General features: G+C 51.8%; 8 protein-coding genes across 8 annotated transcripts, besides 1 other annotated feature; 5 read left to right on the top strand and 3 right to left on the bottom strand.

Moving 5' to 3' along the window:
* Nucleotides 1-20,989: part of a sequence feature (contig 1.107 303..444822(-1)) that runs on past both edges of the window.
* Nucleotides 530-2,336, top strand: ANIA_06344 (putative MFS transporter; the record flags this gene model as incomplete). Its single annotated transcript, XM_658856.1, has 3 exons — nt 530-953; nt 1,020-1,266; nt 1,322-2,336. The coding sequence occupies 3 exons, from the start codon at nt 530-532 to the stop codon at nt 2,334-2,336; spliced, it is 1,686 nt and encodes a 561-aa protein (XP_663948.1).
* ANIA_06345 (lysophosphatidic acid acyltransferase LOA1) lies at nt 2,992-4,230 on the top strand (the record flags this gene model as incomplete). Its single annotated transcript, XM_658857.2, has 2 exons — nt 2,992-3,022; nt 3,090-4,230. The coding sequence occupies 2 exons, from the start codon at nt 2,992-2,994 to the stop codon at nt 4,097-4,099; spliced, it is 1,041 nt and encodes a 346-aa protein (XP_663949.1). The 3' UTR covers nt 4,100-4,230.
* Nucleotides 4,289-6,444, bottom strand: ilv3 (dihydroxy-acid dehydratase ILV3). The gene is made up of 3 exons (XM_658858.2): nt 6,302-6,444; nt 4,818-6,223; nt 4,289-4,754 (listed from the first exon to the last, which is right to left on the bottom strand). The coding sequence occupies exons 1-3, from the start codon at nt 6,367-6,369 to the stop codon at nt 4,387-4,389; spliced, it is 1,842 nt and encodes a 613-aa protein (XP_663950.1). The 5' UTR covers nt 6,370-6,444; the 3' UTR covers nt 4,289-4,386.
* On the bottom strand, nt 6,874-8,949 carry ANIA_06347 (protein stk26; the record flags this gene model as incomplete). The annotated part of the gene is made up of 2 exons (XM_658859.1): nt 6,874-7,421; nt 7,473-8,949. 2 exons carry the CDS (start codon nt 8,947-8,949, stop codon nt 6,874-6,876), a joined length of 2,025 nt encoding a protein of 674 aa, XP_663951.1.
* Nucleotides 10,357-11,030, bottom strand: ANIA_06348 (protein transporter TIM23; the record flags this gene model as incomplete). The annotated part of the gene is made up of 2 exons (XM_658860.1): nt 10,357-10,380; nt 10,437-11,030. 2 exons carry the CDS (start codon nt 11,028-11,030, stop codon nt 10,357-10,359), a joined length of 618 nt encoding a protein of 205 aa, XP_663952.1.
* Nucleotides 11,423-16,979, top strand: ANIA_06349 (tRNA methylation protein TRM732; the record flags this gene model as incomplete). Its single annotated transcript, XM_658861.2, has 11 exons — nt 11,423-11,577; nt 11,647-12,286; nt 12,404-12,608; nt 12,656-13,616; nt 13,667-13,906; nt 13,955-14,183; nt 14,234-14,544; nt 14,590-15,104; nt 15,157-15,297; nt 15,348-15,970; nt 16,021-16,979. The coding sequence occupies 11 exons, from the start codon at nt 11,423-11,425 to the stop codon at nt 16,846-16,848; spliced, it is 4,848 nt and encodes a 1,615-aa protein (XP_663953.1). The 3' UTR covers nt 16,849-16,979.
* On the top strand, nt 17,223-18,122 carry ANIA_06350 (uncharacterized protein; the record flags this gene model as incomplete). The annotated part of the gene is made up of 1 exon (XM_658862.1): nt 17,223-18,122. One exon carries the CDS (start codon nt 17,223-17,225, stop codon nt 18,120-18,122), a length of 900 nt encoding a protein of 299 aa, XP_663954.1.
* Nucleotides 18,340-20,728, top strand: ANIA_06351 (protein snx41). The gene is made up of 6 exons (XM_658863.2): nt 18,340-18,571; nt 18,619-18,887; nt 18,933-19,199; nt 19,249-20,259; nt 20,314-20,427; nt 20,480-20,728. Exons 1-6 carry the CDS (start codon nt 18,481-18,483, stop codon nt 20,573-20,575), a joined length of 1,848 nt encoding a protein of 615 aa, XP_663955.1. The 5' UTR covers nt 18,340-18,480; the 3' UTR covers nt 20,576-20,728.

Raw genomic sequence — 20,989 nt, 5'->3', positions numbered from 1 at the left:
TTATCTTCATTTACAAACACCTTTGATGGATAAAACCGGTAAGAGCTTTTTCATGCTGCTCTAGAATAAAGGTAGAGAATAATGTTATTGTTTTAAGTGGGCTGCTTGCGCATCTTTGCCCCTTTTCCTCCCCCACCAAACGACTCGAACTATGGAGGGCGGATCATGGCTTAGATTTTACCTAACCGGCGCTTGATGATTATTGGCCTCCTGTATCATTTTTATTGTTTGACTGCCAATTGAGCTGCTTATAGTCCTGTGAATTTATAATTTTGCTTCTGCCTTGGGTCTCATCTCGTTTACTTTGCTTCGCCTGTTGAGAATCCAGTCAGCTTCAGCTCCTTACGTTCTTCCCCCTCTCCCCTCTCTTCTCTCCTCTCAGAACTGCTGTGTCCATCTATGTCTTCGATGGACGTATCCAGCTCTTTCTCTTGATCATCTCTATCCCATGAGGTGAATCATCTACGGCTATATATAAAAACCGATCTATCTTTATACGAGGTTCCTGGAGCATTATAGGGGATCCAGAATGTCCCCTACTTACCAGCACCAGCAACCGTACCAGGACGCACACGACAGCGAAGAAGACGTCCCATTTCTACCTCAGGAACATAATCAGATCATCCGTCACGATCCCTCACATTCTCAGTCGTCCACGCGCGCGAATGGCTACAGCGGCAAAGAAAGCGTGGTCATCAATGGCGCGATTCGCTCGCGATTAATGATCACGTTACTGGCCATGGTCCTTGCTGTGGAAGTAGGATTCGTGATGGCGGGAGGTCCTATGACAAGGATCTATGAGTCGATCGCTTGCCGCGAGTACTTTGCGCAGGCTGATCCCACCAAGATTGGTCCTGACAGACAGGTTCCCGAGGAACTCTGTAAGCTCAAGGAGGTGCAGAGCGAGATCGCGGCAGTGACGGGATATATGGAGTTTTTTCAGGGGATGTTGAGTATGTTGACCTCGTTTGGCTGAGTGTGAGGTGCGGATGGGGCGCTTATGCTGATGTTTCGACTAGGTGTCATCTTGGCCGCGCCATACGGGCTGCTGGCGGACCGCTATGGGAGGAAGAAAACGCTGTGTCTCGGCATCCCGGGGTTTATCCTGAACTGCGTGATTATGTTTGTGGTTATGTGGTTCGACGATGTATTCCCGCTGAGGGCTACGTGGGCGTCCTGTTTGACGTTTTTCTTCGGTGGTGGGCCGGTCGTTACTATTGCCGTTATCTTTACGATGATGGCAGACGTTACCACTGAGGAAGAGAGGTAAGACTCGCTAAGTTTGTTCGCAAAGATACCCCGGCTCGGCTAACGAATCTAGGGCCGTGATGTTCTTCCGATTCGGCGTCGCGAGCATGGCTGCCGATTTTGTTTCCAGCGCCGCAAGTTCGTGGCTAATGACCATGAACCCCTGGTTTCCTCTGATCCTGGGCTGGGGTATTGTGATCGTGGGCGCGTTTTTGGCGTTGTTATTACCTGAGACGAAGAATGCTGTTACGCCTCGTACATTTGAGCAGTCTCCCGAAATGGAACTCGACCCGCTGTCGTCTACGAATGAGCCCAAAATCTCAAGCTCGTCAGAGAAGTTTGTTGCAGACCCCGTGGGCGATGAGGAGGGCCTTGACATACCTTTCCTCAACCGACCGAAACGGCGCTCATTCTTTGCTTCGTTGGCGACCCTTTCCCGATCCTACCTCAGCCCCTACGCCTTCATCTTCCGCACCAAGCGCGTCCTCCTCCTCCTCACGGCCTTCCTCGTTTATCGCCTCAGCCGCGGCTCCTCCTGGTTCCTGGTGCAGTATATTTCAGCCCGCTATAACTGGACCATCGCCCAAGCAAATCTCCTCATCTCTTTCAAACCGGCCCTCACAATCCCGCTCTTCCTCTTCATCATCCCCTACATCTCCAAGCACATCCTGCGCGGCATGAACTCCAACATGAAGGACTTGACCTTAGCGCGCGCAAGCATTATCTTCCTCGCTGTTGGCACATTAGGAATCGGTCTTTCTCCTAGCATCGCGATGCTGATCCCAAGCCTGATCGTGCAGACCTCTGGGTCTGGGTTCGCGTACTTAGCGCGATCGCTAATCACGACGCTAGTGAAGCGCGAGGAGACAGCGAGACTGTTCACTGTTATCGAGGTGTTGCAGGCAGTCGGCAATGTGATCGCTAGTTTGTCAATCACGACGGTCTTTCAGGTGGGATTGGATTGGGGCGGTGCGTGGGTTGGTCTTGCATGGATGATGACCTCGACGGCGTTTTGTCTTGTAGGTGTGTCGATTTGGATGTTTGAGTTGCCGCCGGCTGTGGAGAAGATAGAGGAGCACGGCGATTGATATTGCTGAGCATGGATCCTTTTAATTCTCTGAATATATAAATATTCATGTGGTTTTCTGTATATAGGTGGCGTTTCGTTTATATAGGGGCGTTGGGCCGGGCTGGACTGGGATAGGTTATATACCAACTAGACTGGATTGTCAATTATCAAGTTATTTATCGAGTATGCGACTGATATTCTCGCGTCTAATCTGGTCGAGAAGTGGGCGTCTTATACTCCAGGTCTGGGTAAAACCTCAGGCACCAAGGCAACATTTCACATGTCAGCCTCCAGCAACAAACATTAGTGTTGCGATAGCGATAGCTGTTCACAATCCCACAGTTGAGGATCGCTTTTCAACCACGTCCCACCGGTGCTTTCTTCCGGCAACACCTGCTATCTGCTGCTTCCGACCTTGCAAGGTTTGCACCAGTCCTTTCCTTTCCGGGAGCTGAAAATTGCAAGACCGACCGGGGACCAAATAAAACCCCATTGTGAAATGGCCGTTCAGCAAAGCTTCGCTGCTTCCTGACACTCATCGATTTACAATACTACCCATACTGTCGACATTCTTTCTCTGTATTGACACTCGCTGATACTTGAATTGCTGGTCCATATTCGACACCGAGGACCTACGCTCATTAGCAATCCTTGGATCATATTTGACTCTCGTAATGGAGAGATACACGCAGTTCCGCGACAAAGGTATGAAACTTACATGAATGCCACTATTATGATTTATAAATTATGTCCAGTCTGACAAATACTGCAGGGTCCGGAATTGCTCCCTTCCTACCCGTTCCGCTGCAACCTGCGCCTGGTTGCTGTCCACTTCCGATCCGGGCGTTGCTCTTCATCATCCGTCTCCCGTTTCTCATTTTCTTTTTCGTGGCTTACTTCGCCGTTCTGCAGTGGCTGCCAATAGGATCGCTTGGAAAGAAAGCCGCATTATGGTCTATACTGGCGGTACCTAGTATATGGTGGATTGACTTGCAAGTTGAAGGAGTGAGGAAAGGCCACCTCTCACGGCAGCAATCCCGGCTTCCGGGCCCGGGCTCTATCATTGCAGCCTCGTTTACATCTCCAATTGATGCGCTTTACCTCGCCGCCATCTTCGATCCGATTTTCACGGCGTCATACCCAACCACCAGGGAAGTGGAGGAGATCTCGCTCTTTGAAGCGATCCTGCGCGCCTTCGACTCACCTGAGACTCACTACGCTCCTCGGCGGAACGCGAAGACCACCTCCCTTTCCCAATTGCAGCGCAAATATCCCGGTCGCCCTATTGTCACTTTTGCCGAATGTACCACCACCAACGGCCGCGGTATTCTCCCGCTCTCTCCCTCGTTGACGAAGATCGGATCTACGTCGAAGATCTTCCCCGTTTCCATACGCTACCAGACTGAGGATATTGTCACCCCAATACCGGGCCATTATATTGGCTTCCTTTGGTCCCTGCTCAGTAAACCAACTCATTGCATCCGCGTCCGCATCGCGGAATCTGTCACGATGGCCGGTAGTGGCAACGGCATGACCGAGAAAATGAAGAAGTCTAACTACGATACTAACTACTTTGATCTTTTAGACGAGGTAAGTGCATCCAAAGGAGGAGTGGCTTCTTCGAGGGATAGGGTGGAAATTGACCTTAGCCCTACCGAGAAGAACCTTTTGGATACGGTCGGGGATGCGCTTGCGAGGTTAGGCCGGGTGAAGCGGGTTGGCTTAGGGGTTGCTGACAAGATTGATTTCTTGGAGGAGTGGAGGAAGATGCATCCGGCGTGAAGTCTATCATGGACTAATCCATGGTGCACTCTCATTTTATATTCTTACGTGATTGGATATGGTATGGGTTGTACCGGCGTACAAGTTGTATAGGCTCTAGCTCAGGTACTCATACTTTAAATACGTGGACCATCGTCCTTCATTAATGCTTCCTCGAAGCCTTGACGTATAGTAATGAAGAAAAAGAAACGCTTTTCCGTTTTCTAAGATCCCACCTACAAACCAAAAGCTAAACTAGGCTATTAAACAGAACTATTGATTGTACATCAACCAGACCCGAAGGCCGCTTAATCGAAAGCGTCCGTAATACACCCGGAACTAGCATCCTTGACATTCCGGGCATACTTTCCAAGCGTCCCGCGCAAGTTCAACCCGGTCTGGGGCAACTTGCCCGCCGCCTTATCAGCCTCCCACTGCTTCCGTCGCTTAGCGAGTTCCGCCTCGTCAACGTCAAGGTCCAAAACGCGCTTCTCGGCATCAATGGTGATCACGTCGCCGTCGTGTACGAGACCAATCGGCCCACCGACGGCAGCCTCTGGGACGATGTGTCCAATAAGGAAGCCGTGCGAACCACCGGAGAAGCGTCCGTCTGTGATCAGGGCGCAGGTTTGGCCGAGGCCAGCACCCATGAGGGCGCTTGAAGGCTTGAGCATTTCTAGAAAGGTGAATTAGCAGGTTGGATGAGAATTGAAGGGTCAGGTTGCTAGAGAGTGCATACCAGGCATACCGGGACCACCCTTGGGACCGGTGTAGCGAATCACAACGACAGTTTGCTCATCCTTGGTGATTTCCTTGCGCTCCAGGGCGGCAATGAAGTCGTCTTCGTGGTTAAAGACGCGGGCCTTGCCCGTGAAAACGGTTCCCTCCTTACCGGTAATCTTACCAACGCAACCGCCCGGCGCGAGCGAACCGCGCAGGATCTGGATGTGGCCTGTTTCCTTGATGGGGTTGGAGAAGGGGCGAATGATTTTCTGGTCCTCGGGGAAATCGGGGACTTTCTCGAGGTTCTTGGCGAGAGTTTCACCGGTAACTGTGATGCCGGAGCCATCAATGACGCCTTCCTTGAGGAGGAATTTGAGGAGGGAGGGGGTGCCGCCGATGTTGTGGAGGTCGGCCATAACGTATTTGCCGGATGGCTTGAGGTCTGCGAGGAAGGGGGTGCGGTCAGAGACGGCTTGGAAGTCGTCAATTGTGAGCTTGATGCCGACGGAGTCGGCAATGGCGATGAGGTGAAGGACAGCATTGGTGGAGCCGCCGGTGATGTTGACAACGACCATGGCGTTCTCGAAGGCTTGCCGAGTCATGATGTCGGAGGGGCGGATGTCTTCGACGAGGAGGCGCTTGATGGCTTCACCAGCGCGAAGACATTCGTCGTATTTGGCTTGCGATTCGGCCGGGTTGGACGAGGAGCCCGTGAGGGTCATACCCATGACTTCGATGGCCGTGGCCATGGTGTTGGCAGTGTACATTCCACCGCAAGCGCCGCCACCGGGGCAGGCGTGGCGGATGATATCGAAGCGCTGGGGCTCGTTGATCTCACCGCTGATGAACTGGCCGTAGGCTTGGAAGGCAGAGACGATATCGATGTCAGCGTTGCCCTGCATGGATGCGCAGCCGGGCTTGATGGTTCCACCGTAAACCATCAAACTGGGGCGGTTGACTCGTCCCATAGCCATCAAAACACCGGGCATGTTCTTGTCGCAACCGGGGATGCTGATGTTGGCGTCGTACCACTGACCACCCATGACGGTCTCGATAGAGTCGGCGATGAGGTCACGGCTCTGAAGCGAGTAACGCATACCACTGGTACCCATACTGATTCCATCACTGACACCAATGGTGTTGAACTGGTACCCGATAAGGCCAGCCTTTTGCACACCCTCGCGGACACGGTTGTTCAGGTCGAGGAGGTGCATGTTGCAAGGGTTGCCGTTGTACCAGACCGAGGAAATACCAACCTGGGCCTTGTTCATGTCGGCCTCAGTAAGACCCGTAGCGTACAGCATCGCCTGGGAAGCACCCTGGGACACCGGCTGTGTGATATGGCGGGAGACCTTGTTGAGGACGGGCTCATCATCTTTTGGCGACGCTTTTTGGCGGGGGAGTGTAGTAGAGATTGGACGACTGGACGCATTTTCACTTAGCAGACGTACAACCAAGACGTAAAACCATTGATTAGCTGTACAATGGGAGGTGACCTACATAGCAGCTCTGTTGGCCAAGCTGCGGAGAGCAGAGGGCAGGCGGCCCCGAGTCTGTGAAAGAAGCATTGTCGTGGGTCCGATAACAGCTGACTGTTTTTGGGAATACGGACCACGCCAGGAGCTTATGTAGGAGAAGAAAACAAGAAAACTCTCGGAGTTCGAAGCGAGCAAAGAGTCAGAAAAGAAGACAGGAAGTGCCGGACATCTGAAGTTCTCCGCAGGCTCGCAGCGAAGTCGGGGCCGGAGTTGGCCATCACTTCCCCGGTGGCCAATCACACCCCGATGTTAGTAAGAGGATCCACACAGAGCTTATGGCTTGTTTAGGGTCGATCTTATATATGCTAGACTATGCTGGACTCTAGCGTATAGGGCTATATATACTTGAATGTCAGAGGAGTTATAATTCTAAGGGTATAACATCTGATCTAGCCAAGCCTCATAAAGCATTCGGCATTCTCGCCGATCTGGTAATCATGCATGCGTCATACGTAGCATAAACACAGGAAACAAGTAAAAAAGAAAAGTCAGAGCAAAAGAAGTAAGTTACAGAAAGAAGACAGAGAGACCAGCTCAGGGCACTTCTTTATCGCCTCGCTTCAACCCGCCAGGCACGTCAATGGCGTCCTTCACCCACTCCATGGCCGCGATCTCTTCAAGGCTCTTGCGTTTTGTGTTTCGTTTCAGGAGCGACTCAACACACTCCCGCGCGCCTTCAAGACCACGGCCCTTCTCGGGATCCCACTCACCGTCGCTGTCTGCGTACCGGTACCAGGACCATTCGCACCGTGCTATACGGTGAGGAGTTCGGGCTCGGAGTTTCGCAGGATCGCCTCGGGTTCCAGGGAGGGCGTCGAAAGGAAGTCTGCTCTCCATCATCGCATACAGCAAAACTCCAAGCGCCCAGCCGTCGGTGGAGCGGCCATCGTACTGCTGGCCCATCAGAATCTCTGGTGCTGCGTAGTCCTCGCTTCCGCAGCGGGTTTGGAGAAGAGGGCTCTCAGGAGGTTCAGGTATACGTCGTGAGAGGCCCAGGTCGCTCAAGGTCACAACTGCACGGTCATAAGTACGCCAATCGGTAATCTTTTGCAGAGCTTCTTTGGGAAGATTGACGAGAACGTCTGGTAGCCATCAGTCAGCTTTGTTCTAGCAGGAAGGCGCGGGGAGCTTACTCTCGAGTTTGAGATCACGATGCACTACATAATGCTCGTGCAAATAGCGTACAGCAGCCACCAGCTCGGCAAAAATTCGTCGGATGAGCCCCGGAGTCAGGGGTCTGGTATTGTTCGAGACGACTTCGAACAAGTCGCCGCCTGGGCAGTAGTCAAGAACCAGGAGAGCGCGTTTTTCGTCGCTGCCAAAAGCCTTGAGTTGTACAAGGGATGGATGATTCAAAGACTTGAGGATTTCGACCTCACGTTTCAGGGACACCTCCAGTCGCTCCTCATCGGCTCCACCCGCTGGCCCGTGTTCAATGATCTTTATTGCAACTAGCTTCTGGGTCGAGGATACGGCGTCAGAGTGACCATGATCAGAGTCCGCCCCTTCCGGTTCGACACGAACAGCCAACGATACCTGGCTGAAAGTACCATGACCGAGTTGTCGGAGTTTGCGATACAGTCGGGGTTGCTGGGTCCGAATGGAGCGCACCGAATAGTACTCCTCCGTACCATGCGCGTCGGAATGATGGATGACGACAGGTTCATTTTCGCTTACACCGAACCCACTGCTTCGCGGAGGCGAAGGCGGGCGAACCGTAGGTAAAGCAATTCCTCGATGGATCGCGAGATATTGCTCCCGATGCAGGTTGTTCGATTTGGAATCCGTGCTCGAGGAGGAGGTGATTCCAAGCGGTGCGCCGGTCCCGGACACGGCGACGGGGCGAGGTTTAATGGCAACATTTCGACCTGGCGGAACGTACTCACTCAGACTACGATTGCGCGTGTGTTTTGGAGCGGCAGGCGTATCCAGAGTCTTATCACTGCTCGGTTTATCCGCGATCACAGGTGTTTTGCCGCGCGAGCGTGCCTCCGGAACTCCGGCCAAGGACGACTGCGACGGGTCACTGGGACGCAGGCTCAGGCTTGAGCCGGTCCTTGAAACCACCGAGGAGGTCCGAGACAGGGACTGCGAGTTACGGCGCGCAGGCAGTCGCCAAGGCGATGCGCCACCGATAGGCGAGGGTAAAGGTGTAATATCTCCCATGGCTATTAGTTGAGGAGACGACAAAAGAGAAGCTGGAGATAAGGAACCCCCACTATGACTTGGAGCCATCAACGCCCTTAGGCTCGGTGTCCGATGCGGAAGGCTGCTGGCAGAGGTACTGTGATGGACGTAGAAGTCGGCCTCACGATGGGGACTCAGTCGATGAACACTCGACGAGACACTGGAGACGTCCGTCCGTATTTGCAGGGCAGGCAGGCCGGAAGCATGGTGTTCTTTGTGCGTCGCATTTTTGACCGAAACTGGCGATAGATTTTCCGTGCACAAAGACCCAGCACCGAGGCCGTCGGGGTCTGGATTCACGGGCGATATTGAATGAAGCTCATTGTCACTCGAAACGGCCGTCGCGCTAGACCCGTGCAACTCAGGGCGGACGACGACGGACCCTGACCTCTCGGTCGGTGCAGGAGATTCTGGATAAACCATCGAACGAGTATGGAGCCTGGAGAGCTGCATCCATTAGATGACCGTTTCCGTCGGTAAAACGTCATTTAACGAAGCCGGAGCCATACTTGCGATACCGTGCGGGTAAGATCGGGGAATCTCGCACGAACCCTCGGTCAAACCCAGAAGATGGCGCTGAAGGTGAAAGCGCCTTCAGGATAGAATAATGGCGAGAGAAGAACCGTGGCCTCTCAGCGCATCAGGAAGTCCCCCGCTTGAGAGAAGGTGAAGCAACAAAGGCGGCCAAAGGAGGCGCTGGCAGGGCGAGGCAGGAAGGAAGTTGGGGGCTGGTCCAGGGCAGCGAGATTTGCCCGAATCAAATCAAAATCAAACCCAGCGGCGACAGGGACGACGTAATGCTCTGCGCGGAGTAATATCGAGTAATATTACGCCCGTATATTAATAGCTCCAGCGGCGTCGTAGTTTATATTGAACGCCTGCATGCTTGATCTTGAAGCAGGAAATTTTGGCCCATCAAGCGGGGTCAGCTGATTCTCTTTCTGCCTCTTCTGGCCTTGACGACGTAAATGCGGGCTGTTCCAAGCAGTTCTCTCCCCGGTTTGGGCTTAGTGGTCCCCGCATTGAGAAAAGGGTTTGAATAATGTACTAGATAAGGCAAGTCGATTGCCTGTTCGGGACCACTGCCCTGCCAATCTTGGTGCGTGCCCGTCGCAATGCCGCGGGAGAGGCCCGTGATTGTGGTTTGTCGAATTCAATATTTGTATGCGTTAAAGCTGCATGATAGCCCACCGTGGGCTCGTTTAGCGATAGATTGCGCATTACTGCATACGGCAGTATCTGAGCCATCAACTATTACAAGAACCGCTATAAACCAGGGTTGAGGTCCGAATTCACGCCTTGTACCAGCAACCGAGCATATAGAGAATAACTGACGAGAAACTGACGAGAAAGAATGACGAGAAAGAATAGAAAGAGGAACGCGTCCATTTGGAGGGTGCAGAAATCGTCCGTTGTTAATATGTGCTGTACCACTGATGGTTCTAGAAGTGTTCTAGAAGGCTAACTGGTTAGTCTAGAAGGGCTAATGGATTTGCTTTCAGATTTTGATTGATGCTCCTGACAACATTAAGGCGCTTGGTAAGACGGACCGAAACCTGCATCAGTTTTCGCCAGCAAGAACACAAACGCAGGAGTCTGGTATATGTACAAGAAAATTTAACAAAACCCATTACCATGCCCGTTTCCCAAACCATGGACAATGCTGTAGAAGTATGCGTTGAGCGCCAGAGTGAGGAGAGTTTGAAAAGCAAGGCAGTCGTTCTAATACACAGTATATGAAGAAATATAGATTAAATCACCTCCCCGCTTGACCGAAACATTGCAGACGAGTAAAGAGGACGTCGAAATATCGTCGGACATGAGTGTGTTTTACAAAAGAGCCTTCTTGGCGACCTGCAATGACATTAGTTAAGGAGGACGCGAGCGAGTCGTTATCCGGCTAAACTTACACTCCAAGTTCCCGCAATAGTTGCCACGATACCACCAGAGATCAGCATGGGCTTAAGGCCACGAGTGCTCTTGAAGACCATTCCGCTGACGGCGCCGGCAGCAATGCTGTTGGCAGCATCATGCTTCCCCCGAGCGTAACCGGCAAAAGAGTTGAGACCGTTGTATACCATTGCGACCACACCCGCAGAGTTTCCAAGGAAAGGTCCTCGCCGTGTAATCGAGTTCAGCACACCGTTGAGACGGATCTTGGGAGGCGCGGTCACTGGTGTCCGCTTCAGTCCTTCAGCCAAACCCCATGCTCCTCCGATCGCGAGCGCTGTGACATAGGTGGTTCCGGTTCCATAGCAGAGGTCGTCCGACCATCCGCGCGACGGTAAAACAGATTGTGAGCCAGGAAGCTGGTCAAGCGCGGAGTCTTCGAGTGTGATATAGTCGAGAGTATCTTGGTTCAGACCAGCTAGAGGATGAAGCTGCGATGGGTCGGGAAGGGCAACCTCGGAAAGGAATGAGCTGGCATCTGGGGCAGCAGATGCATCAAGGCCGTCTGCACCCTTCGTCTGTTTGCGGCCGCTGAGCGAGTCCCAGATGGACATTTTGGGCTGATTCGGAATGAATTAAGAGGTAAAGAATACAGAGTCGAAGAGAAAAACGGGGAAAGAGGATGAAAGTTGCTCGTACAGCTTCTGCTGGGTATTGCTGGTCTTCAAAGTCGCCTCCGAGTTCGCCTGGATTCGAAATCTGAGGAATCGTAGAGTAAAAACTTCCCGAGTTAGTCCCGTGACCAGCCGGCTGGGCGGACTGGGCCGGAGGAAGGATAGGCCGGCACTAAACCCTTTTGGTGGGTCCACTGGAAAGAATCCACAGGCGGCAAAAAGAGATACGATCGAGCGATGGCGGGGATTCGGGTTGCGGAAAGCAACTTGTTCGGAGGATTTGGTCGCTATCGACCGGCTCATTCATACGGACATGCTGCATGGTGACAGTCATGGGAACCAAACCTGTTTTCAGCGCTGAGGCCAGCGCCGGGCCTACAGATATGGAGCAGATTTCGCAGGATATACAAATACTGCCCGAGGCCACACTAGACAAAATCACCAAGGGTGCTCTAGTGAAGTTCACCCTAACATGCGATAATGTTGAGTAAGACTGCATCCTAGTATAAACTACATTACTTCCGTACGACAAATATGTTTCTGACAGCATCTGCAGGAAAACGAGGAATGTTTTCAGCTCTCTGCTGCAGACGTTCTGCTCAGCGTCCATCTCTCATGGGCATACTACTGCTGCATGCAATGCCCTGAGCTCGTTTCTTGACACGGCATTTGTGTCAGAACGGCCGGAGACCCGACAGCTTGCTCGGTCTCGGGACACTCTGGTCTCCGTGTTTGAAGGGTTTTTGTCCCGGTTCAAAGACGTAAAGCCTAAGCCTATGAAACTGGTCTTGGAGTCCCTAGCAATGATTATGGCCAAGTCTCATCACGAGCATGGATGTACTGCAATCCAGAGGGATTTTGTGGAGGCCGTTCTTCCCAGCATTTTATTCGGCGAACCTCGATCCAGAGTCAAAGCTTCTATCATTGCGCTCGAGACTTTGGTGCATAAAAAAGCTATACTTCCCGCTGAGTTGATTATGCTGGTAGAGTCCTGGCTCTTGCGCAATTCGGAGCGATGGCCAACTGTGCTGCAAGACGAATGCCGGATAACCTCAATAGACGTCCCTCGGTTCTTACAAAAGTCGTCCGAGCAAGCAGCATCAGATGCGCAGTCCAAGGAAGCGGCTGTTCAGATACTTCTTCTGGGGCTCCTGAACCGCGCAAAAGCTTTGGATTTGGCGGCGTCCTGTGGTGAAGTAATGACAACTTTTTTTCGGAGGCTCGAACCGTCGACTGATTCTGCCTTGTCTACCGAAAAAAAGGATAGTCTTGCTTTTTCCTGGGTGAAACCGATCAAAAATTTCCTATTACAGAACCTTGAGATTGTAGACAAACTGTCTAATCATATACTTCTACGTCTTTTTGGGATCAGTACCATTGGTTTCCGGTACTTTTTAGGGACTTTACCTTTGGAGAGCCTGCTTGCCGGTGATATGAGCAACTCTTCCTCGAACGAATTGACTCTTCTTTTCGCGTCATTGCAACTAGGAAAGAAAATTGGCCTGGTCCACGAAGATCGTAAGTACCAAAAACTCCGACTATGGTCTCAATGCTGACTTTATTAGATTACTTCAGTAAATTTGAGAAGCAAGGAGAAAAACCGTTGGTATTGAAGAGTGAAGTCATTGGCCAATTTCTTTTTCACCATGACTTCAGCATCAAGATGGCTGCACTGTCTTTACTAATCACGGCACCATCAACCACGAAACCACTCTCTTCGGCTGCTATAAGGGTTATCATAAAAAGCCTGCCATCTCTCCATGCAGAGTCTGACCCCTGTACTAGGGGAGAAATACTGAGCATGGTCCGTGGATTGATTGTCCGCTTGAAGGGTGGAATTCTTGCAAACATTGAAAATCCAGTCGAGCCCCGAACTACTTTAAGCAAGAAGCAGCCGATCGTCTACATCAGAGATGATGCAGAGACGCGGTCATGTTTGCAGAGCTACCTGGACTTCCTCATGGCAGATTTGCGAACAACGGCTTCTTACCACCGTCATATCATGGCAGTTAAGACATTGTATCTTGTCATCGAGTCAGGTCTAGATGAGCGTTACATTGGGGCAGGATCTAACAAGCCCGAACAGCGTCAAGTCAGATGGAAGTTCCACATGGAGATTTTTGGACCAAAGCTCCTGAGGTTACTGGTGGATCTTCTTATGGATCCGTATGACGAAGTGCGAATAGCAGCACTGAACATCTTGAAGCTGTTTCCGCGATCAGTGCTTCTCGATACGGCTGGATGTAGTAATGGGGAGCCTGAGCTGTTGAATGCCGTAACGAAGGCGGAAATTCTGGCAAGCAATACTAGCAGAGCTGACCATGCCGATACAGTTGCTCTTTTATATCATTTGATCTTTGTGATAGCAGATGCCAAGGATCCCAAAGACGCCAAGTGGTGGACAACCAAGCAGGGTGTCGTCCAGCTGATTCTGGAAAAGCTTGAGGGCAAGTTGTCATCTTCAGAGGGACTTTTCAATTCTTCTCTGCGTGATGCACCTCTCCACGGCTATCTTTCAGCCTTACGGTATGAGGTTTTGAAACGGGCTTATGAGAACTTGACTGACCGTGTTTTAGGTACATTATCTCCTCTCCGAACTTCTACACTCAGGTTTCTCGTGAAGGGTCCGATAGCCCTGAGAACTGGAGGTCAATTCATACGAGGATTGCATCACTGTGTGATAGGATATGGGAGGAAGTAAAACCTCAGCTGTGCATCGACTCTCCGGAAGGCCATGCTGCTGAGCCTATTGAGGACCTTAAAGTCGGCCCGAAGGATATCCTTTCATATTCGTGGCGTGCGCTCCGGGAATCTAGGTACGTTGACTTCAAGTTCCGCAGTCATGTAAATTCTAATGTAGACAGTCTCCTTGTGCATGCCACACTGTCCAACGCGACCTACGGCCCGCAGGGAGAATCTGGCTTGACAAGGGCCGACTATGATCAAATTGGGAAGAGTAGCTTTACTCAACTTGCAGAGCTTCGCCACAGAGGAGCTTTCTCGACTGTCGCCCAGACGTTCGCTGCGTGCTGCCAGCGATGCGGTCAATCGGGTAACCCTGAGATTTCCGCCCTTCCTCTTCTTTGGTATCAGGTAAGTTGACTGGGAGGTCAGTGCAAGACTACCTTACTGATATTATGCAGGAAGCGAAGAAGATTATTTTTGAGAAGGCGTCAAAACTCACCCGTCGCTCTGCCGGACTGCCAGCTTTGGTTGGGGGAATCCTGTTGTCGAACCCTGGTGGCCCGCTGTTCCAGCAGGTCATTCGCGAGCTTCAGGATGTAGCCTACATACCGGCCCAACTTGAAGCACACAATCAAACAGTTGAGCTGCCTCAAGTTCATGCGATGAATTGTCTCCGAGAGGCATTTACGAACGCCAGACTCGGGCCTCACACTGAAGGCTTCCTTATGCCAGCACTAAATCTCTCAGCGGAGTGCATGGGATCTCCAATGTAAGTTGCACTCCATCACTTCTAGGTCGTTTCTGACTTGCCCAGATGGGCACTTCGGAACTCTGGTTTGATGCTCTTCCGTGCCTTGATGAATCGCATGTGTCGTACCGATTACCAGGGATTTGGAGGCAAATCCGGGTCAGAGCCTGGGGCGCGGATTTCGTTCCAGAAGTATCCCGGTCTTGTACAACTACTCTCCAACCTACTTGTCCCGCCACAGAAAGCAAATGGTGCTGAAAAAGCCGATAGCGCTATGGTTACCGAGCGAGTGTTCCCAGCCCTGGAACTGATTGCTGAAAAGATTCCCAATGCTGCGGATACGGATGACGCTAAGTTACTTGGCCTGATACGGGAGCATCTTAAGAGCCATGTCTGGGGTATCCGGGAGCATGCAGCTCGAGTTTATGCTTCGTTGTTGGATCGATCAACCATCCTACATGATATTCAGTCACTGCTCAATGCGAGAGACGCGGAGACCGAAAATTACCTACATGGAGAGTCTCTGTGCGTAAGATATTCGCTCCGCCGGTTGGCATTTACACCTTCGGCTTTGTGGAACGGTATGCCCCCGCCCCCTTAAAATATGAACAGGCTCTTTCTAACATGTCAAAGAGCGTCTTGAGGCAACCAAGTCGGTCATCAAGTCAGTCTTTGCAGAGACGTACTTGCTGGCCAGATCCCCATTTGTTCAAACAACCCTCCTAGAGATGCTTAGTGATGCCGTTGAAAGGAGTGTTGAATCAGGTGCCGAAGGTAAGGATGTCGTCTTTTATTAGCATGAGAGAGATTTCTGACTATGACAGGTGAAACCGTGGATCTTTTAGACTATATCTTCGACACGTATAATATTTCCGACACTGTGGACTTTGTATTCGATTCCAGCAACCCCTCCTTCACTACCTTAAGCACAACACGCGCGTTTTCGCTCCTTCGCAGAGAACTAGCTTGGGCTATGACCTTGAAAGCACTCACAAAGGGTGATACCGAAAACCTAGAGACCTTCATACAGAAAGTTGCCACTCTGGATCCCAACGCCTGCCAATGGCTTCTGGAAAGGTTGCACGAAACATTTGCAGCCAAGGACGAATACACAAAGCTATTAGCCGGGCTCTACGCCTCAATAATCGTCGGAAAGCCTCCCTTGGAAGTCAAGATCCCTGCAATCCTAAACCTTGCATCGTATCTTCAGGTTGCACTCGAAACAAAAGATGCAGCACTAGTACCAGCGCTGGCTTGGGAAGACCTGGCCGCGCAGGTGAAGATTGGTTCAACGACCAAAGGTTTCAACAGAGACAGAGCAGATGCGGACTTGCAGTTGGAAGGCTGCCTCATTGGTCTGAAGTCCATTACTCGGGACCATGAGATTCTGGAAACCGAGGTCAGAGAATGGGCAACACGGCTTAGGTTTGCGCTGGCTGAAGAAACGGTATGAGCGTACTCCCAACTAGAGGATCAGAGTTTACTGACAAAGCTCAGGAATTTTCCACCCGCTACGCCGCAGCAACATCCATCTCCGCGTTTGCGCGAGCATATCGTCCTCCAAGACAACCCCCACGAGTGGATCAGCCTTTTCTGGAGATATACCTCATTCTATATGACCTGCTCAATGATGACGACGAAGAATTACGGGACATTGCCGCCTCAACCGCCTCATATGTTCTCTCGTACTCCTCCGTCTCGCCTCAGAAGGCAGTGGCTCTGTCCCCCATGAATGCAAGCGAGCTATTTGCAGCTTTCGTCGCGGATAATTTCTCCAGCTCGAAGCTCCTCTTCACCAGAGCAACACGGTATATTCTTGGCTTGGAGCCGAGAGTCGGTGACTCCAGTAGTAGAAAGCCTTTCGTACCCGTGTCTGAAACAACCGCTGAGATCAGAAAAGAGAGCACGGTCCTGTTTGAAGAGGAGAAGCAGAATCTGTTCATCGAATCCGTCCGCGAGATTGACCTGTGGTCGGTTGTTCTGACACGGTTGGATAAGGCCACGTGCGAAGAGAAACTACTGAAGGAGCTCTATTCCTGGGTCTCTGACGGTCTGGACTGTCTTTCAGATATTTTTGCTCGCCCTGATGGTGAGGACGGCCTTGTGGGATGGATGGCGAAGCCTGAGGCCTATACGCTTGGGGTGAGGGTAATTAGTCTTGCTGGTGTTTTGGCTTCAAAAGAGCTCGAGTCTTCTGGGTTGTTAGGTACCGATGCTCAGGGTGCCCTTAAGGAGAAGTTGGGACGGCTGCTAGAAACCGGAAAGTCAGGGCTGCTTCATGTTGATCTATTGGAAAGGGTCGGGATGGCTCTTTCTAGGACGTGATGTGGTTTGAATTGCTTGACTACGTGAGTATAGATAAAAGTTTAGAATAGACCGATTCGGTGTTGAGGTATTCTGTTCTTGCTTAGTGTGGTATGCTGATATAGGCTCAATCGATGGTCGATTACCTCAACTACCTCCTCCTCCTGTTCTGATCGTACTCTCCATGCTCTAACACATCCGTTAAATCCCTCCTTTGTAGTCTTGCCAGCTAGCTAAGACTCCTCACCACTGTCTCTCCCCTTTCTCTTAATGCCTTCCTAAACATATTTATGTTCGATAATCAGAGCAGCTGCGGATCAAATGAGCTCCCAAACTGTCCATTCTCATATACTGTACTCAGCTACTCTACTTGGCGCTATACTGCCAACACCAAAATGAACGAAAATACAATTATAGCCATCATCATCATCGCCGTCCTCGGCTCCATAGCAGGCGGCACATTCTACATCTACTATCTTCACGCTAACGTCAAGAAAGAACTCACAATAGCTCGCATCGAGTCCCAGAGAGAACGAGAGCAGCAGCTAAAGGCCGTTGCAGCTACAATGGAACAAGCGAGACGAGCGAGCCAGGCTCGTAGCTGTGCCCAAGCTCGTACCCAAAGTCGCCCTCCAAGTCGTGGTAGAAGTCGTCCTCGGTCACGTCCGCGCGAGGCTTCGTTGGGAAGGACCCAGGATCAAGCTACGGGCAAGAAAGGCAAGAAATGGAAGAAAACGCAAGACCATGAACAACACCAAAAGCAGGAAGAGGCGCGGTCCCGAAGGAGTTCGAGGAAGCCTAATCCCTCACGGGCCGGGTCTCTACGGACTACGCAAGGGGAATGGGGAGCATCAGGTGCTATGCCTACGAGTGGAGGACAATTTGGACAATCTGAGAATCAGCAGGGACAGGATCCTTGGCCTGCTTCTGCGGATAGCCGGGGAGATGGCCAGTGGGGTGATCAGACTCAGAATGATACTTGGGGTCAGGCAGGAAATAAGACGCAGGGTGCGCCGGGCAATGGGCAGGATGGGAATACTGTTTTGAACGGAGATACATGGGGTGATAGCAACAATAATGAGCAGGGCAGTGGAGGAGGCCGCTGGAGTCCTCACAGAAACCAGAATAAGAATAATGGGTCCCGAGACAATTGGAACAGTGGCAGCAACAACAACAACAACAACAATGACGATAGTAGCGGCGGACAGCAGCAGAATGTTCGGAAGTGGAAGAGTCACGATGATACAGCGAATGTCCAAGACTCTGCTCAAAAGGATGATGAGATACACTGGTGATAAATCGGCGAGATATTAGTGCACCTGGTAAGATTGGAGCCTCAGGAATAATAATAATTTGAAACTGGGAATGACGTTTGTGGATCTTTCCCCGCGAGTGCGGGCGGTGAGGCTCCAGGAGTGCCAGGACCAGCGGCAGGTGACGATGCCGCTCCCAATTTCAGGTCGAGCTTCAAGCAAATCTTCCCCCGCTTCTTCATTCTGTCAACTAGCTGGCAATTTTCATCGTGCCTTGCACACACACATAATACAAGACTCTTTATATTGCTCAAGTTGATCTCGGATTACCCGCGTATGCGAACTTCCGACCAGCGCTCCGGATCCTGATCGAGGCTGCCTGACCAGCCTCCACCCAACTATGTGGAACGACGAAGATAACAACCCATACGGCGCATTCGACAGCGAGGCGCGGCTGTCAGAGTCCCTGCACTCAACTACCATCGAATCTCGTAAGGATTTGGCTTTGCGAAACAATGCAACCTATTAACGTCCTTAGCTTTCAATCACGATTACCCCCCTCCACCATCCAGCCACTCATCCAACCCCGACATTTCCGACTTCTCACAGCACCCAGAAGCAAGCGATGACGATGAAGGAGACTATGTCGGCCAGGCAAACCGCGCTGGGTACTCCCACAAGAGTGTATACGATAGCCGGATCGAGCAGCTGCTTTACGAGAACCCGGACATGCCGATTCTCATCACCGACGCCGGGAAGAACCACGAGGGCGGCGGGAGCTTTATTGTGTACACAATACGCACTGGGGTATGTTCTATAGCCGGTGGTCTTACTTTTGGCTAAAGTAAGCAGGATCTAGAGGTTCGGCGACGCTACTCTGAATTCGCTTCGTTGCGGCAGACGCTCGTGAGCCTCCATCCAACTCTCATTGTTCCGCCCATTCCGGAGAAACACTCGATGGCCGATTATGCCGCGAAACCCACAAAGGCGAAAGAGGATGCGGGCATTATCGACCTGCGGAAGCGGATGCTAGCGGTTTTCTTGAATCGGTGTCGGAGAATGAAGGAGATTCGCGAGGATGGCGTTTGGTGGAGGTTCTTAGACCCGAATGTTAGCTGGGTATGTGCAGCAAAGAAAAACGCGTCTGGGCCATGCTAACAGTGCCTAGAGTGAGGTTTTACATTCCCACCCTGCGTCTTCGGTGCCCAAGAATAATCTCAAGGCGCCTCCCCTTGACCCTGCGAATCCCACACCTGCTCATGCTTGGCTGCCGGTCCCGTCTGCCTCTGCAAAATTGAAGAGCACGTCAGGCACGTCCTCCTCTCCAAATGCGGAGGCTCCAGGTCCAGAAATCCTAGGTCGCTTCCCGCCCGAGTCGCGGAAGCTGAGCGAGAAGGACCTGGACCCATACTTTATCAACTTTGAGGCCTCTACTCGAGAATTGGAACTTCTCCTGCAAGGTAATATGGAAAAAGTGAATCGAAGGACACTTGCACATTTGTCCGGACTGTCTGCAGACCTGATGGAGCTGGGAGCGCGGTACAATGGATTCTCGTTGTCAGAACAGTCCCCAACTGTGGCCACTGCAATTGAGCGGGTTGGACAAGCGGCGGACACATCTTACATCGAGACGGAAGAGCTGTCACTTGCGCTGGGCGCGAACTTTGCGGAGCCCATGAGGGAGAGTGCTCAGTTCGCCAGTGTGGTTCGCAGCGTTCTACGATACCGGGTGCTTAAGAGGGTGCAGGAGGATATGACGAGAGACGAACTGAGCAAGAAGAAGAGTCTACTGGAGTCTCTGGAGAGGAGTGAGCAGGAGGCGAAGCGTATTGAACAATACCTCAACCGTACCTCACCACAGGCTCCGACAAAACAACGCTCCCTTTCCACGTCGTCGGCCACTAGTAGCCAGGGGGGCACTGACGAGTCGCGGCCAAGTGGCGAGGAGACTGCGTCTATTGATTCTGACTTCCCCCCGACGCATGCAGAGCACGTTTCACAGCGATACCCCGAGTCAGGACAGACGTCACCACCCGCACACCGTAAGACATCGAGTGGAACGTTTGTTGCAAACAAGATTTTCGGGCGCATCAGTCACGCGGTCCATGGATTCGTGGATGTCGATCCCGAGCGGACACGACGGGACCACATTGGCAAAACTAAAGAAAGCTTGGTCCAGGTACTAGCCGCGAAACTCCCGCACTCATCTAACCCTAACGCTAACTGAGTACAGCTGGAGCAAGCACTGGGGGTTTCGGAGAAGGACGTCAAGGACGCCAGCGCAGGAGTCCTGCAGGACCTGAAGCGGTTCCAGAAGGATAAGGAGGCGGATCTTCGGCGGTACATGGTATGTTCCCTTCTGGATCCCTTGCTTGCGGCTGATGTGGCTAACGGAGCAGGTCGCCTACGCGCGGTGCCACCTCAACTGGGCGCGCAAGAACCTGGAGACGTGGACCGAGGCCAAGGACGAGGTGGATAAAATCGAGGCTCGGTAATGTACTCGTCTGCAATATCTTGATGCTTCTGACTGTACTGCACTCGGCGTTGGTGGACGATCCGGTATCGAGTTATTTTTTTATTTGAAATACCATGCCCATCATGAGAATTGTTTAGATCTACATTTAATTTATATGATCTGTATCCTGTGTGTGCAATGTTATGCTGATCCTTAAGCCTACATTACGGCCAATCTGGCCCATTGGTCCGCTTAATGCAGCGCCGAAAGTTCCGTGGCCGATAGCTCAGGGACAATTTTTTAGTGGTGGCTCGATACTGGATCCATAGTACGATCCCGAACCAGAACCACATCTTGCGAGGACGAACTATTCCAGGGACGAGGACAATCATTGTTGATGGGCTAGGCTGGCGAGATCGGTAACGGCCAACTTGCATGCAACGCAGTGGGGATG

Source organism: Aspergillus nidulans, chromosome I (genome assembly GCF_000011425.1).
Source record: "Aspergillus nidulans FGSC A4 chromosome I".
Taxonomy (NCBI): domain Eukaryota; kingdom Fungi; phylum Ascomycota; class Eurotiomycetes; order Eurotiales; family Aspergillaceae; genus Aspergillus; species Aspergillus nidulans.
Note: the sequence above shows the minus strand (reverse complement) of the source record. Positions and strands in the feature narration are given on the sequence as shown.